This window comes from Dysidea avara, chromosome 14 (genome assembly GCF_963678975.1).
Source record: "Dysidea avara chromosome 14, odDysAvar1.4, whole genome shotgun sequence".
NCBI classification, from domain to species: domain Eukaryota; kingdom Metazoa; phylum Porifera; class Demospongiae; order Dictyoceratida; family Dysideidae; genus Dysidea; species Dysidea avara.
Genome location: NC_089285.1, coordinates 5,965,976 through 5,980,697, shown reverse-complemented (window position 1 = coordinate 5,980,697; position 14,722 = coordinate 5,965,976). Strand labels below are relative to the sequence as shown.

Below are 14,722 nucleotides of genomic sequence, written 5' to 3'. Positions count from 1 at the left end.
GCAGTCATCATGCTATGTACAGCTAGTTAATGAAATAATGGTAATCATTTAAAGAGTATAATATATAGATACAAGTCATTACAAGTGATAAGCAAGCGTATCATTATAAAATTCTTTGAAATTCTTAATGAAGCTGTCATAATAGTTGATGTTTGATGAACCATGTAGTATTATAGCACAATTAGCTGTGTTATAGCCAATTAATTTGTGATTAATCTGATGGACCTAAGTGTCATACCTGTAGTTGAAACAATATACTCTAATAAAGCACACACATGCAAAACACTTAAACAGTCATAATTTCTGCTTAAACGTGGATATCATTAATAATTTATTTTGTTTCTAGTTCATTTTATAATGTAGATGTGAATTTGGCCCTTGACTTACTCAGTCTCCAAAGGATGTCATGGTTCAAGTGATCATGATCGGCAAAATTCAGTGAAACTGAAGCTACCTAGAGATTTAACAGATTAAGTGTAAGCATTTTTGTAAGATGGGAATTGAGGTTAGCTCAGACATGTACCAAACAATTGTAAGGCTACATTTGTCAATTGTATGAATACTATACATGAAAAGCTCATAATTCTTGGTCTAGAGCATTTGTAGACCAGTGATTAATCTGATGCTTATTAATTTGTGAATAGTTCAATAAATTACCCCAATTGAGCAAACATAAAACACTCTAATTAAACAGTCATTATTTTCAAGTAACTTTTTTTGCTAAATATTTCACCTGTAATGAAGTCCTTGACTCAACCTCCAAGGATATCAAAGTTCATGTGGTCATGACTGATCATGAGTAGCAACATTTGGTGAAAATAGTAGCCAAAGGCGACATTGCAAATCCAATATCATTATTATGGAAGTACTTAGTCTAGAGCATTATGCATATATATTATATTAATAACCCATTTGTACAGACATTTTAGTATATAAATTTTATGTACATCCTTCAGTTATATGTACTCTTCGGTACATACGTAGACATACAGTACATAAAAGCAGGGGAACAATGATTAACTGCATGGCTGGATAAAATCCCTGTGACAAACAACAAGTACATTTAAATATAAGCTACAATGTATTGTATTACTTCAACTGATAAACAAAAGTCTGTAAACAACATAATTATTACAATACATAATGTATTGTATCAGGATATGAGAGTAAATATCCAGCTAAAAAAAAAGTTCAACTACTCTAGTCACGTCGTCCAAGTGCATCATCACCTTCCTATCTACCAGCAATATTAGGAGACTGTTCTTGAGTCCACTGTGGTGGCCTGCAGTACACATGATAATAGCCAGGTAGCAACACAAAACGGAATGTAGCTTACATTGAAGAACACCTTTTCTACTGCAGTGAGAAATCAACTACATATCTTTTCTATCTTTTCTCTTGTTACATTCTCTCTTGCACACCTATGGGGTGGGAGTTGAAAATGATACAAAGAAATGGAGGCCACATCTAGTACAATATGTAGATGCATACACATGAATTACACATGCATGTTTATGCACTAGGCCAAAAAAATTTGGCCCTGACTGGCTTAGACAGTTTCCACTATAGCTACATTTGTGTATCAAAATATGTCACAGTACTTACATTTGAACATGCTACACACGCACACGCACATATACAAACATGCATGGAACAATATTTTGAGCTGGGATATATAAATAAATGTACGCCAGAATCATATGATCACATGGGATCATATATATGATTTGTTGTCTGTTGTATTCCATATCCAACATGTGTCAGTGCATCATTTGTTAGCTCACAATTCCACATTTTACAATTTCACAATAGTTTTCTCATCTAGTGTGGCTGCAGTTGCAAAAGGAAAAATTCTATAATGTTGATGCTTTAACAGATATGCCTTGGTGTAGTGTCTATACCCAATGACATACTTGGCAACCTGTGCACTACTCAGGACAATTCAGAATTTAAATTCCAGCTACCAGAAATCATTGCTAGAGTGTAAAGAAAGCATTACTGATCATTTTCATCTGGGAAGCCTACCAGTGAATTATTTTAGCACTAAGTCAATCAGAAATCCACTATTACTGGCAGTGACCAGAGCTGCACAAGCAATGCACTATTTAGATGGCACAATAATTACCTTGAACTTCACCCATGGTGATTATTGTGCCATTCCTCATGTCTTTAAAAAAAATAGCCAGATACCTGCATTTGTACAATAACCTATGTATACTTAGAGCAACTACCTATTGAAAGAAACAAACTAATCAAGCTTCTGCTAGCACATTGCTTATTTACTTGTTTATGCCACTAAACACAAATAATACTGAAACACAGAATTATAAATAAGATGCACTCTCCTGTCTTACTTCCAGTAGCCCACATCTGTACTTTCTGGTGGTCTGGCAGTGACGATTAATGTTTATTGAGTAACACAATCAACTATTGACCTACCCAGGCTGAGAAAGGTCAATAGAAACATTGAAAACCACGATCACATAATCAGGAGCAGCATGCATTGTTTAGAAAAATCATGTCCATAATTTCTGCAAGAATAGAAGCTGCCAAACAAATCAACTCACTACGATAATAGTTGTGCCTCATACGCATAGTTACTAACCTATGTAACACAACAGTTTAACTTCTAAATTAAAAATACAGCAACTGGAATTTGCTAATTCCAAATACCTTAATTCTACGTAAGAATCTTCAAGTTTTGATTAATAAGATTATGGATGGCGAGAAGATACATGGACCAACTACTCTATTAGATAAGTATGCATTCCAATTCTTGATACAAGCATCGACCAATAATAATGCACCTCCTCTAAAATTTAGTCAAAATGCTTCAACGAAGCATCAGAAAAAACTTGGTGCTTTTATCCGTGTAATAAATATTTCTGATGCTAAGTGACATCACTAAAACAACCACAGGAGGTAGGACCTGCATAGTATGGCTTGTATATTACTATCAGTCGCAGTATAAAAACAGCCAACAATGAAATTCACTAGGGCTCAGTGGGTATTTAACATGCTTCACATAAAGTTTATGGCCGTGTACTTTGTTTTGTAGGAGCCTATGTAGTCTGGTGCCATCTGCCACTTTGCAAAAAGTAAGGGTCTGGAGAAATACAGATCCCAAATGACTCTTAAAGCCAATTAGCAATGTAACCAGCACTTACATACACTGCCTAATTAAATTCCTTTTGAAATGATATGGGATCTGTAGACCTTTACTTTTGCGAAGGAGTGGGCAGCGCTAGACTAGGAGAAATGGTGAAAAATACTTTGTGTGTCTAACAGGGGCTCATTCAAAACAAAGATCTACCAAGCCCTAGTAAACTCCATCGTTTGTTGGTTTTGTATTACAGCTACAGTGGAACCTGTTAATCAGGACACTTGAAAATGAGGACACTTGTATAATCTGGATGGTCCCAAAATGTCCGTTAGCATGCAATCTGACCTGGAAAATCAGGACACCTTAATAATCAGAACACTTTTGTTTGGTCCCAAGGTGTCCTTAATACACAGGTTTTGCTGTATTGAGACTCACATGACACAAAATGCAATTAAAGTGAGCTGCATACCACATATCCCACTTCTTCTGGTAAACAACTGTTGGAATTTATCAAAAACACTGGCTCTTTAATTAGCATATGCACTAATAACCAATACTGCATACCTTCATCTCAGTACACACTAACAAAGTAGAGAATGGTTACAAACTCCATGCGCTATGATGTGGTTGTATTTCTGAGGTTAGGCAGGGACCTACTTCAAATGGACACTATAATGAGGTGGTCTTATTAATGAGGTCATGAAGTACACCTCAGCTATGTTCGAGAGCTACTTGACATGGACACTATAATGAGGTGATCTTATTAATGAGGTAATGGTTCCCCAGGTCTTGTTTGGAACCTAGGCACTATAATGAGATGGCCTTTATGAGGCCAAGAAATATGTTCATACAATTAAGTAATGCCACCATAAAAAGGTGATCACTAGTAGGTTTCACCGTTCACTGTTACACAAACATTAACAGCACCAATGCACACACACACACACTTGATCACAATAACCTCTGCATTACATTGGAGCAGTGACAACGTATCTGATATTCATCAGATGATATACAATTATCTTGGTGGCTATGTTGCAGTGATAACTGGGATATTGACATCATTGATATGAGCTATAGTGTACACGCACATTTAGATTCCTGCAAAAAATCAAGAAACCTCACTAATAAGGATACCCTGACACTTGTAGTGAATGGTTTTAATTATATTATTGTATGCATGCACAAGCACACACGCCTCACTAACAGTACCCACCAGGACACCACACTAATAGTAATAAGGCCACTTCGGTAATCAAAACACACTGATCCTTTGTATAATTTTTTTTAATATGATTGTATACAGATAAACTATAGACTGTTTAAACCAAGACAATGTACCTCTCTAATAAGTGACCATCATAATTATACACAATTCTTGCACTTGCAATTGCTGCTGAAGGCAGGCACAAGTTGTTTACAGTTGGGGCAAAATGATATACATAGCACAAAGGGTTGACCAGCGACAGTATTCTTAAATTAAATTTCTGAAAACCCTCCCCTACACTGTCAACACTTTCACATGGCAAGTACCAGCCTGGTGTCATATTGTCTAGTGATTATGCAACAATACCACACTGCTCTTCTATATATGGTCACTTTGTACTGTAGAAGTACTATCCTGTAGGATTGCTTATACAAATACTTCTAGTTAAAACAGCTTCAAGTCAATACAAAAATAAATTGTCTTTGTTGTGCTCATCTCATCAGAGGTATAGTTTTGTTGATCTTGCCTCCACTACTTTGCAAGGAATGCATTCTCATCCTTGATAATTATTAGAATAAAAATCTTGTCTTACTACCAAAATGCCTTCAATAGCTTATAAGGATGTCCCCTTGCTTCTTGTGAAGGAAGAATTTGTCTATACCTTTGGTGGCTACACCACACTATCAAGGCACTGATTACTTTTAGCATTACACTATTTTGATATTGATATATAATCAGGTTACCAGTTTTTCAAATGTGACCCAGTCTGGGAAACCAGTCGTATCACCCATGTCAGCAGATTTGATTCTTCACCCAAGCTGCATGAATAAGCTATCTAATTTCATAATCAAAATCATTTAGACTTGAGTGGTTTTGCTGGCTGCTTTTCCCAAGCTCAGTGGCGATCTGTATGTGTGGTGTGTCTTGCCCTCCTTCTGGGCCCCCGCCTCCCTCCCCTTTTAGAGCTCGCATGATACAGTCAACCTCAGTTCAAAAACTATCTAAATTGGTGTAAAGGAAGGAGAATTCGTGTAAAACATGTGAAAATTTGGTACACACAGCTTCAGGCGAGCTACAACACACTAACTGCTTAAAACCAGCATTTCTCAATACTTTTAATAGACAATAAGACCGGTTTTCCCAGACTGGGTCACAAACGTATTGTTGTACGCACATACACAGACCCCTGGAATCAGGACACCTCACTAATAAGACAACTTTGGTAATCAAAACACATTGATTTTTTGTACAAATAGACTTAAACAAGACAATGCACCTCTCTAGTAAGTGACCATCATATTATACAGAACTTTGACAATTCTTGCAGTTGCTGCTGAAGGCAGGCACATGTTGTTTACAGTTGGAGAAAAACAGTATAGCACAAAGGGTTGACCAGTGACAGTTAAATTAAATTTCTGAAACTCCTCCCCTACTACACTGTCAACACTTTCACATGACAAGCACCTGATATGTAACAGTTGATGCACAATTCTGTACTGCTATATGATCACTTGTAAAGTGTATGAAAGGTGAAGGGCTTGTACTGTGTAGCCTAAATATTCGAGGGGCAAATATTTCGAGGTTGAGCAATGTTGCTAAAAATAAAATTTTTGTGGATTTGCGAACACTTCCAAAATGTATTAGACTATATGGAGGTCTAAATATTTTGAGGGTAAAATTTTCGCTGATAACACCCAAAACCACAAAATCAGCAACCTTGAAATATTTAGGCTATACAGTATAAGTTCTGATCCTATATGATTGTTTAGAGACAGCTTCAAAAATAAATTATTTTTGCTGTGCTCTTACTGATATTTCCTCCACTACTCTATGCAAGGAAGTGCATATAGCTATTAATATTCTTTGAGAATAAAAATATTGTCTCACTACCAAAATGCCTTAAATAGCTTAAGGATGTCTCCTTGCTTCTTGTAAAAATTTGTCTATACTCTTGGTGGCTACACCACACTATCAAAGCATTCATTACTTTTAGCATTCCACTATAATTGATATTCAATGCCTCACATGTAGTAATTATTGTACTGATGCAATAAATGACCTCACCTAGCCAGTACCTCTGCTATTAAAGACACCTCACTAATAACAAAAGTGAATAATAAAAGAGAGAGTATCTAACTTCAGTACTGATATCAAAATGAGAACTTCAAGTCTTTACTGGTTATTATAGTAAACCCATACATTTTACGATTAAAGTGTTGATGGAGTAAGTTAACACTCAGTAGTGAAACTCAAAGTAGCTAGCTACTTTGACAGATCAAAGACTTCTCTTATAAATTAGAGGGAAGCCTATAGACTTGATGCCTTAGGCTATACTGAAGTTAGACACTCTCCTCTTTTATTATTCACTCCTACTAATAAATATAATCAGGACATCAGTTTTTCAATTGTGTTATAGCACACACACATACAGACCCCTGAAATCTGGACACCTCACTAATAAGGTCAATTTGGTTAAACACACTGATCTTTCATGTAAGCAAGACAATGCACCTCTCTAATAAGTGACTATCATATGCAGAACTTTGACAATTCTTGCACTTGCTGCTAAAGACAGGCACAATTGCTCACAGTTGGAGTAAAACAATATAGCACAGAGGGTTGAGATTAGGGTTCAGGTTGGAAACACCTAGAGTTCCCAGTGCCATCAGTCCCAATGGAGGAATTTTGGCTTCCCGTGTGTTCATTGGAAGTGTTAACATGTAATTTATTGGTACCTTCTTGTTGTAGAGCATGTGGTTCAGTGGTTGTTGATCGTTGTGTAGGACCTTTGGATGGTGAGGTCAGGTCAACAGGTTGAGCAGGAATGGCAGGCGGCACTCTTCCAGGCGAGTCCTTGTTGACTGGCTGTGTGTTTAACAATCTGTTCATTGCAGTTGGCTCTAAAGAATTAGAAGAGATTGGTTGACTCTGTGGTGGATTGCCACCCTTGTTCTTTCTATGGCGACCACTGCGTAACTTAAGGGACACTTGACTATCACTCATTATTACAATTAATTTATTAAACTTGAAAGAATTAAATGTACATACAAGAATTGTCACAAAACAAAATTAACTTATACAAACCATTAATGGTAAGGGAGATACAAAACAGAATACAGACAACAGACAAAACGGAAAACAGACAAAATATTACACAAGTTGTTTACAGTTGGAGTAAAACAATATAGCACAAAAGGGTAGTTGGAAAAGGCGGATACAGTCGGACACGGACACGGACGCTTTCAAAAAGCACTTTTACATTTATATAACAGTTATTTTTCATACCTAACGCTGATTTTACAGCTAGCACTCTTTGCTTCCAGACCCAGGCGTCGATATTGTCATAGCGCTTATCCATTTATAAGCGCATGTGCGAAGGACTAGACCAGCACTCCACAGCATGCCAAAGACCATATAGTGTTGTACACATGCTCTAAAGTCTAATACAGAGTTATATAGTAGTAGAGGTTAGCTTGTAAGCCCCGTGCAACTTAACTTAGCAGGCCAAATCCACAATCTTACGCCTTTTAGTATAAGGCGCAGGCGCTTATACCGAGTGTTGAGGGTTTCAAAGACCTGTCCTACGAGATTAGGTTGGGACGTGCTAGATTAATCTCTGTGACTCTGAATTAGATTTCTAGAGCACTTATACAACACTATATGGTCTTTAGAGTGCTAGTCTATCCTGATCTTTTGTATAAAGGCTTAGATTTAAACCACCTCTCTAATAAGGCCAGGCAAATTTGATTACTTGTTTCTCATCCACAAAAATTTGGATTTTCATGTAGGATGGAATTCATTTTTCAGTATTAAAGAAAATACACAAATCAAGCTGTCTAGTACTATGAATTAAGGTTTGCTAAAACCTTTTAAGAACTAGTACTTATGTTTTATGATTATTTCTGAGGTTAAAGTGGCATTTGCTGTGCAGTAAAACGATAGCCAGCCTTCTTAGCATCAAAATATGTGTGTACATGATTGATAACAGCAATTGAGAAACAAGTAATCAAGTTTGCCTAGCCTAAGTGACCATTGATAATTCTTGCGCTTGCTGCAGAAGGCAGGCACAAGTTGTTTACAGTTGGAGCAAAGCAATATAGCACAAACTTGAGGGTTAACCAGTATATTCTTAAATTACTAAATGTCTGAAAACCCTTCCCTACACTTTTCACAAGCGATTATTGCAGTAATATTACGTTTCAAGTATTCATTTACATACAAATAGCTAAACATGATTAAGACCACAGTGCACGGGTTACTAATTGCTTGTAAGTTGTATCTATAGCCCTCATTAATACAGGCCGGGTGAATTAACTGCGTGGGCATGCATCCTATAGCTAGTTAATTCTACAATGCTAGTTTTTCATAAAAAAGCAAGCCAAGTAGTTATAATACAGCTAGCTAAGCCAGCTTCTTGAGGATTCCACATCCCTCGCCAGACCTGCGGCCAGTGAAGCGATGATGCATGTAACTGGGCTACTGCCCGGGCATCATGGCAAAATCTGACACGCTGTTAAATTCAGACACTCCAATCTATTTATCATATAGTACCACTGCATAAACACCATAACTTACACGCACTTTAGCTAGCCTTCTTTTTGAGGAACAACCTGACCGCGTGTTTTATTCTCGAAACTGCAGATTCACGGACATGCCGGCAGCGTGCTGATTTATTAGAATACACACGAAGCAAGTGCATGCACTGAATACTTGGCTGGAAAAGAGTGACAACTTAAGGCTCTGTATTTAGTTGTTTTGCCTTTGTTATAAGTCTCTAACCATGCAACATATTTATACTATAGAAACATGGTTGACTGAAGAACAGGTATGGCTATAGGCTAGCTATATAGCTGTCAGCTTGACACCAGAATTGACTATGTGGCTAAATTTTTAGAATTAAACTGTAGGACCCCATCTCACACTACAGCTATAGTAAACTCCAACCTACAAAATAAGGCAAGTCCAAATTTTGGCAGTGTTTCACAGGTGTGTGGATGTTAATTACATGCATTACTCACAAGCTAGCTATATATATATATACAAATAAATGTATTTTATACTTTTAATTGTAAACAACTGATAAAGTATACAACACTGGAGTAACTACAACAATGGTAGCATATATACTGAACTAAAAGGATACAACAATGCATAGCCTAGTATACAAAAGTAACAATAGCATGTACAACAAAAGCATGTAGCTATATAGCTAAATAGCTGACAGCATATGTATACTGACAAAATGTAATAAAATCGCTGAATCACACTGTAATTAATACGGTTCACATGGCCACAAGTTATTAAATAGTCATTCCTGACTAACATTAACTTCTTGAAGACACTTGATCGTAGTCAAAAAATCATCTAGTCCCCTCAACACCATCACCTCGCTGTAGCCACGTTCCACTCTGCACGAGGGACAACATTTTGTAAGAGCATCATCTCCAACAAACCACCCATTGATGCAGGGCTCACAGCCAAGTATCACACGACAGCATTTAGTGATGACTATAGGTGGGTTGAGTGGCGATGTAAGGCATAAGCGACATTTAAAATTGTCCTTTATGCTTTTCTTCAAGCCAACAGGAATCGGCGTATCTTTAGTTAATTGAACGGTTTGCTCGAAGGTTTCCTTAATTTGCAGTAAATCGGACATTACATAATCTAGTTTTGATTCAGTATCTTCTAATTGTCTTTTCAGTGGATTACCCGCATCCGCAGCATTCTCATTCCATTCGGAAGGGCAAGATCTCTTTCGGCTGTTATCACTCGGCTCTCCCATTGCGGCACGTACATCATTAATAGAAACAGCGTACAACTTCCTTCTCGGAGACTTCCAGAAGTTTAACCCTATGTAGAACAAAGAAAGCTACATGAATGTCACATAGCTATACATTTAGCTAAATGTAGCTATCAGGGGATAACTATACCTTGAGTTGCTGAAGAGTCCTCCAGCCGAAGGCCCTCGTTTGTCACAATAACGCAGTCTTCACCCCATTTGTTTTTAATCACTGTGGAAATGTAACCCAAATTTGCTGTACCATCGACCAATTCAATAAACGCTACACTAGATAATTTAAAATTAGCAGTATGCCCTATCATAGTCATGGCAGCTCTGGTTACTTTCAAAGTACAGCTGGCCGCCTTCTTTTGACGAGTAACTGACCGCCAGGTAGGTGGGGACTGCTGCAGGCTGGAGCTAGGACCTTGTGCATGGAGAAGCGAAAGGTTCCCGGTAGGGGTTACGGCACGAGATACACTGGTATTGTTTGTAGATGGAGCTGCCAGAGGTCCCTCAACAAGTAGAGTAGCGTAACCTATGTTATTTACTTCATGTAAATTGAATTTACCACTGTCGTCTGGAAAGTATGGGGTGTCGTCTATGTCATCTTTTAACCAAGCTTCGTTGGGATCAACCTGTAACATACAACATGCCTGGGTTAGCTATAAACGTGTTAAAAATCAGCTATGCAGCAGCACTAGAGTCTATACAAATGCGCACTATTCAGTTCAGTAGCTCAGCTATACTGCATACATGCATGCAGAGCTAGCCATAGCTGAAGACACTGAAACCTCCGACGGCTGGGCTCTATACTGAGGTTTTCATCAGTGTTCGAATCCCGTAACGCCGTGCGTGACTGCGTAGAGCAGTTCGTAGATGTTATTCTATCACACTAACTAGCTTGGCATAACCACCTCTCATCATGTAGTGCTAACCGTGGTTAGCGTGATAAAAAGACCTCTACGCAGTGTTTTACGCAGTCACGCACGGTGTAACGGGATTCGAACACTGGTGGAAACTTCAGTAAATTCAACACCTCCGTAATGTATAATACTTCTATACCAAACAGGCAGTTTCTATACCTCTAGATCAACAATCTGACAAATTTTCTAACCCAAATGAGGCGCCAACTTAAACTGTACAGTAACTTACACGAAAGAGACGCCTTAGAATGTCTGTAGTAACTTGACTAATAGACAAATCTTGAGTCGACTGACCCCTTCGCAGCGTTACAGTCGGTTGTGAAGTCATAGGTTGTTCAGTCGCCTCGTTTTCAGTGTACACGCGAGCCAGGCGCGACGGTAGAGTAGCCCAGGTGTAGGTTGATGCCACCAGACCGGTAGAGATTCCCAACACTATATAGAACAACAACAGTACATCCATCAAAATAACTTTATGCGACAAGTACGATTTGCACATAGCTTTTATAGCAAGCTCCGTCAAACAACTGATGGGCGTTAACTACCTGATCATTAGCTAATTTTAGATGACGTAACTATATCGCGGATGTGGTCATCACGTTTATGGTGTCACGTGAAAATGGACCAATGAAATAACGATGACTCCCATCATCACTATACCGTAACATGAAGGTTCTTCAGGCTAACAAAGGTCGGATACTTTTTTGTAATGCACGCTCGATTTGATAAAGACGCTAGTTGTATACCTGCAGCTAATTGTTCCGTAATACCTTGTTCACAGGTATACTACCATCCAATTGGTTCATGGCCAATGCATGTCCGGTTTTCAAGAAAGAAAACCGTACTAGTACCGCAAGCTACCGACCAATATCACTGACTTCTGTGTGCTCCAAAACTATGGAACACATTATATATCATTCCATAATGGAACATTTAAACTCTAACAACATTCTCATTGATACCCAGCACTCTTGTGTTACCCAATTTATTTCACTGGTAGAAGACTTGTCATGTGCTCTAGACCAACAGAAACAAACCGATGTCATTCTCCTTGACTTTGCTAAAGCGTTTGATAGTGTCCCACATCAAAGATTATATTAGTTAAATTAGGACACTATGGTATCAACAATCACATCTGCCAGTTAGTCAATACTTGGCTCACCAGAAGGTCACAACAAGTAGCTTTAGATAGTACTTCATCTGATGCAATATCTGTTCACCCTGGAGTCCCTCAAGTGAGGTATCACTTTCAGAATGTTCAGACGACCAGTGATGAGATGCATGGATTCATCGAATTTTTGTTGCGGTTGGAGACATTAAATATCCAAAAGCAAACTGACTATAATATTAATTCACTTTCTTTATATTTTCTCAATTTTGAGCCTGTATACAAATAATTGAATTTTCCTAGTCAATAGAAATCCTAGAATAAGATGGGAGAGAAACTTATCTTTGTTTACCTATACTGTACAACGAAGAGTTCGTAATATTTGTATGGGGGAGAGTGTCTAACTCTCAGTATGGCCTGTACAAACACCCTGCGTAAAGTTCACCTTTCATCAAATCAACACCTTTACTGGGGGATAGAAAACTGTTGATTAGTGTTGCTGAAGAAGGTAAAGCCTTTGTTCTGAAATAAGGCCGAGGTGTTACTATAAGCAGGGTGTTTGGTGAATGCATTCAAGTTAGACACTCTCCACCTTATTATGAACTCTTGGTACAACTTCAAAGGAAAATGAAGAAAACATACAGATGAATCAATAAAATCACTACAGTAAGGTGAATTACAGACTAGTGAGATCTTGGTTAATTAATGACAGTGGTTGGAGATTAAGTGTGGTAGCTTCTTGTTCTTGAATATGTTGCAAAGTGGAAGTACAAATCAAAATGGGATATCAATTTCATTATGAAAAATTTGTGTACATAAATAATCTAGCATTACTATTTCATTTGTCCTCCACTTAAACATGCTACAACAGTACTAGTGTCAGTACATTGGCAGTGAGTCTACCTTGAAATTTCAACTCTAGAGTAGATCCAACACAGGACAGCCCGCACTGTAACAAATACATGTGATCCCATTGTAATTTCATGGACCAGCTGGACTGGGAATCACTTGAAAATAGACGAAAAAATTTAACCTGTTTTGTTTGAAGTGAAGCAAAACAGGTTAAATTTTTTTAACCTGTTTTGTATGTTTTCTTTTTTTTTTGCGTTACTAGTAATTTTCTGAACTATCTAACATCACACGGTAGAATCTACTCGTTGAAGATAGTTAGTTTTAAAGATATTACCAACGGGAAGCACTATTTGGAATGCCCAAGACGAAATGAGCACCCCTAAACACACGAGAAGGACTACGAAGCGGAAGCAACCAGTACACAACACTCCTCCGTCAGGCGTTGCTGGAAAAAAGACGAAGGGTACGCTCGAAGAAGACAACAAATGCGAGGTATGTATAGTTTGTGACTGCAGTATACTAGAGGCTAGTGAATCCACTGAGGGCCAAGACGCAGTTTTCTGTGAAGGGGACTGCCAAGGGTGGATCCATCGTATGTGTGCTGGTTTGTCACGCCCTGCTTTTGACAATTTGAACGAGTCCACCCCTTATTTGTGTTCATTTTGTACATGCACTAAGCAATACAAGGAAATATGTGATCTGAAGGAAACCGTAAAATCACTATCTAATAAACTAGCAAAATTAGAAGGAGCTCAAGAGCCTTTACCAGCCCCAATCAATGAAACTACTCCACCTGTTCCTACAAAGCCCAGTGAACCAAAAAGCCAGCAAGCAGCCCCACCTGAAAGAAAATTAAATGTAGTTGTGTATGGCCTAGAAGAAAACCCTTCCAATACTACTAGACAGGACAGGCTGCAAATGGATGTTAAAAGTGTTACATCAGCTTTTTCAAAAACTAGAAAGTCCTCCAATTGATGAAAGCTCAATCAAAGACTGTTATCGTTTGGGGAAATATAATCCGGAGGCAAACAGACCCAGACCTGTCCTAGTCAAGTTCTTAAGATACACAGATGCCTCCAGCATCCTGAACGGAAAGAGCAAGCTTTCCAAACCAGTTTTTGTGAAGCCTGATCTTACTGCTGAAGAAAGAGTTGCAGAATCTCTTTTGCTAAAAGAAAGAAGATGTTTGATAGAAAAGGGAGTAGCCAGGCAATTCATAAAGATCCGAAATCAAAGCTTATTCGTACTTAATAAACTTCATGCAACAATTCAGAACCAACAATTGCAACTTATGAACAGATTATCTGCAACTGCTACAAAAACGCCACCTCCTGACCAAGCTTCTAATTGACTACCTGCAACATGTAATAAGACTTCTAATCATTTAAAAATTCTACTTATAAATTTTCAATCAATCCGGAATAAAAAACCTGATCTGATAGCTTTGATTGATAAAGAGAAACCAGACATTCTTGCTGGAACAGAAACGTGGTTAACCCCAGATGTAATGAATAGTGAAATAATCCCACCTGAACTTGGTTATAATATCTATCGCAAAGACAGGCCTGATGGGTATGGAGGAGTGCTCCTAGCAGTTTCTAATAAGCTCTCATCTGTTGATCTACCTTCTCTCAGCACGGACTGCGAGATCATATGGGCAAAACTAATAATTTCTGGCTCCCCATTGTACATAGCAGCATACTATAGACCACATATCAATGACGAATACTCTCTCACCCAACTAGACTTA

General features: G+C 38.1%; 1 protein-coding gene and 1 long non-coding RNA gene across 3 annotated transcripts; both read right to left on the bottom strand.

The window, feature by feature from the left end:
• Positions 1–1,174: 1,174 nt before the first annotated feature.
• On the bottom strand, positions 1,175–7,172 carry LOC136244487 (uncharacterized). Its single transcript, XR_010695343.1, has 3 exons — positions 7,046–7,172; positions 1,337–1,421; positions 1,175–1,282 (listed from the first exon to the last, which is right to left on the bottom strand). It is a non-coding gene; the product is annotated as an uncharacterized lncRNA (long non-coding RNA).
• Positions 7,173–9,387: 2,215 nt separating this feature from the next.
• Positions 9,388–11,586, bottom strand: LOC136244447 (uncharacterized). Of its 2 annotated transcripts, XM_066036032.1 has the most exons (4): positions 11,558–11,586; positions 11,245–11,447; positions 10,241–10,727; positions 9,388–10,160 (listed from the first exon to the last, which is right to left on the bottom strand). In XM_066036032.1, exons 2-4 carry the CDS (start codon positions 11,341–11,343, stop codon positions 9,619–9,621), a joined length of 1,128 nt encoding a protein of 375 aa, XP_065892104.1. In that variant the 5' UTR covers positions 11,344–11,447; positions 11,558–11,586; the 3' UTR covers positions 9,388–9,618. The 2 variants fall into 2 exon arrangements, with proteins under 2 accessions (XP_065892104.1, XP_065892102.1); XM_066036030.1 differs by lacking the exon at positions 11,558–11,586 and having other exon boundaries at positions 11,245–11,470.
• Positions 11,587–14,722: the final 3,136 nt, after the last annotated feature.

Coding starts and splice junctions, on each gene's coding strand:
- LOC136244447 (XM_066036032.1), bottom strand. CDS start 11,343: ATGACTTCACAACCGACTGTAACGCTGCGAAGGGGTCAGTCGACTCAA. Junction 10,728..11,244: donor TTCTAAGGCGTCTCTTTCGT/GTAAGTTACTGT, acceptor TGTATGTTACAG/GTTGATCCCAACGAAGCTTG. Junction 10,161..10,240: donor GGACTCTTCAGCAACTCAAG/GTATAGTTATCC, acceptor TGTTCTACATAG/GGTTAAACTTCTGGAAGTCT.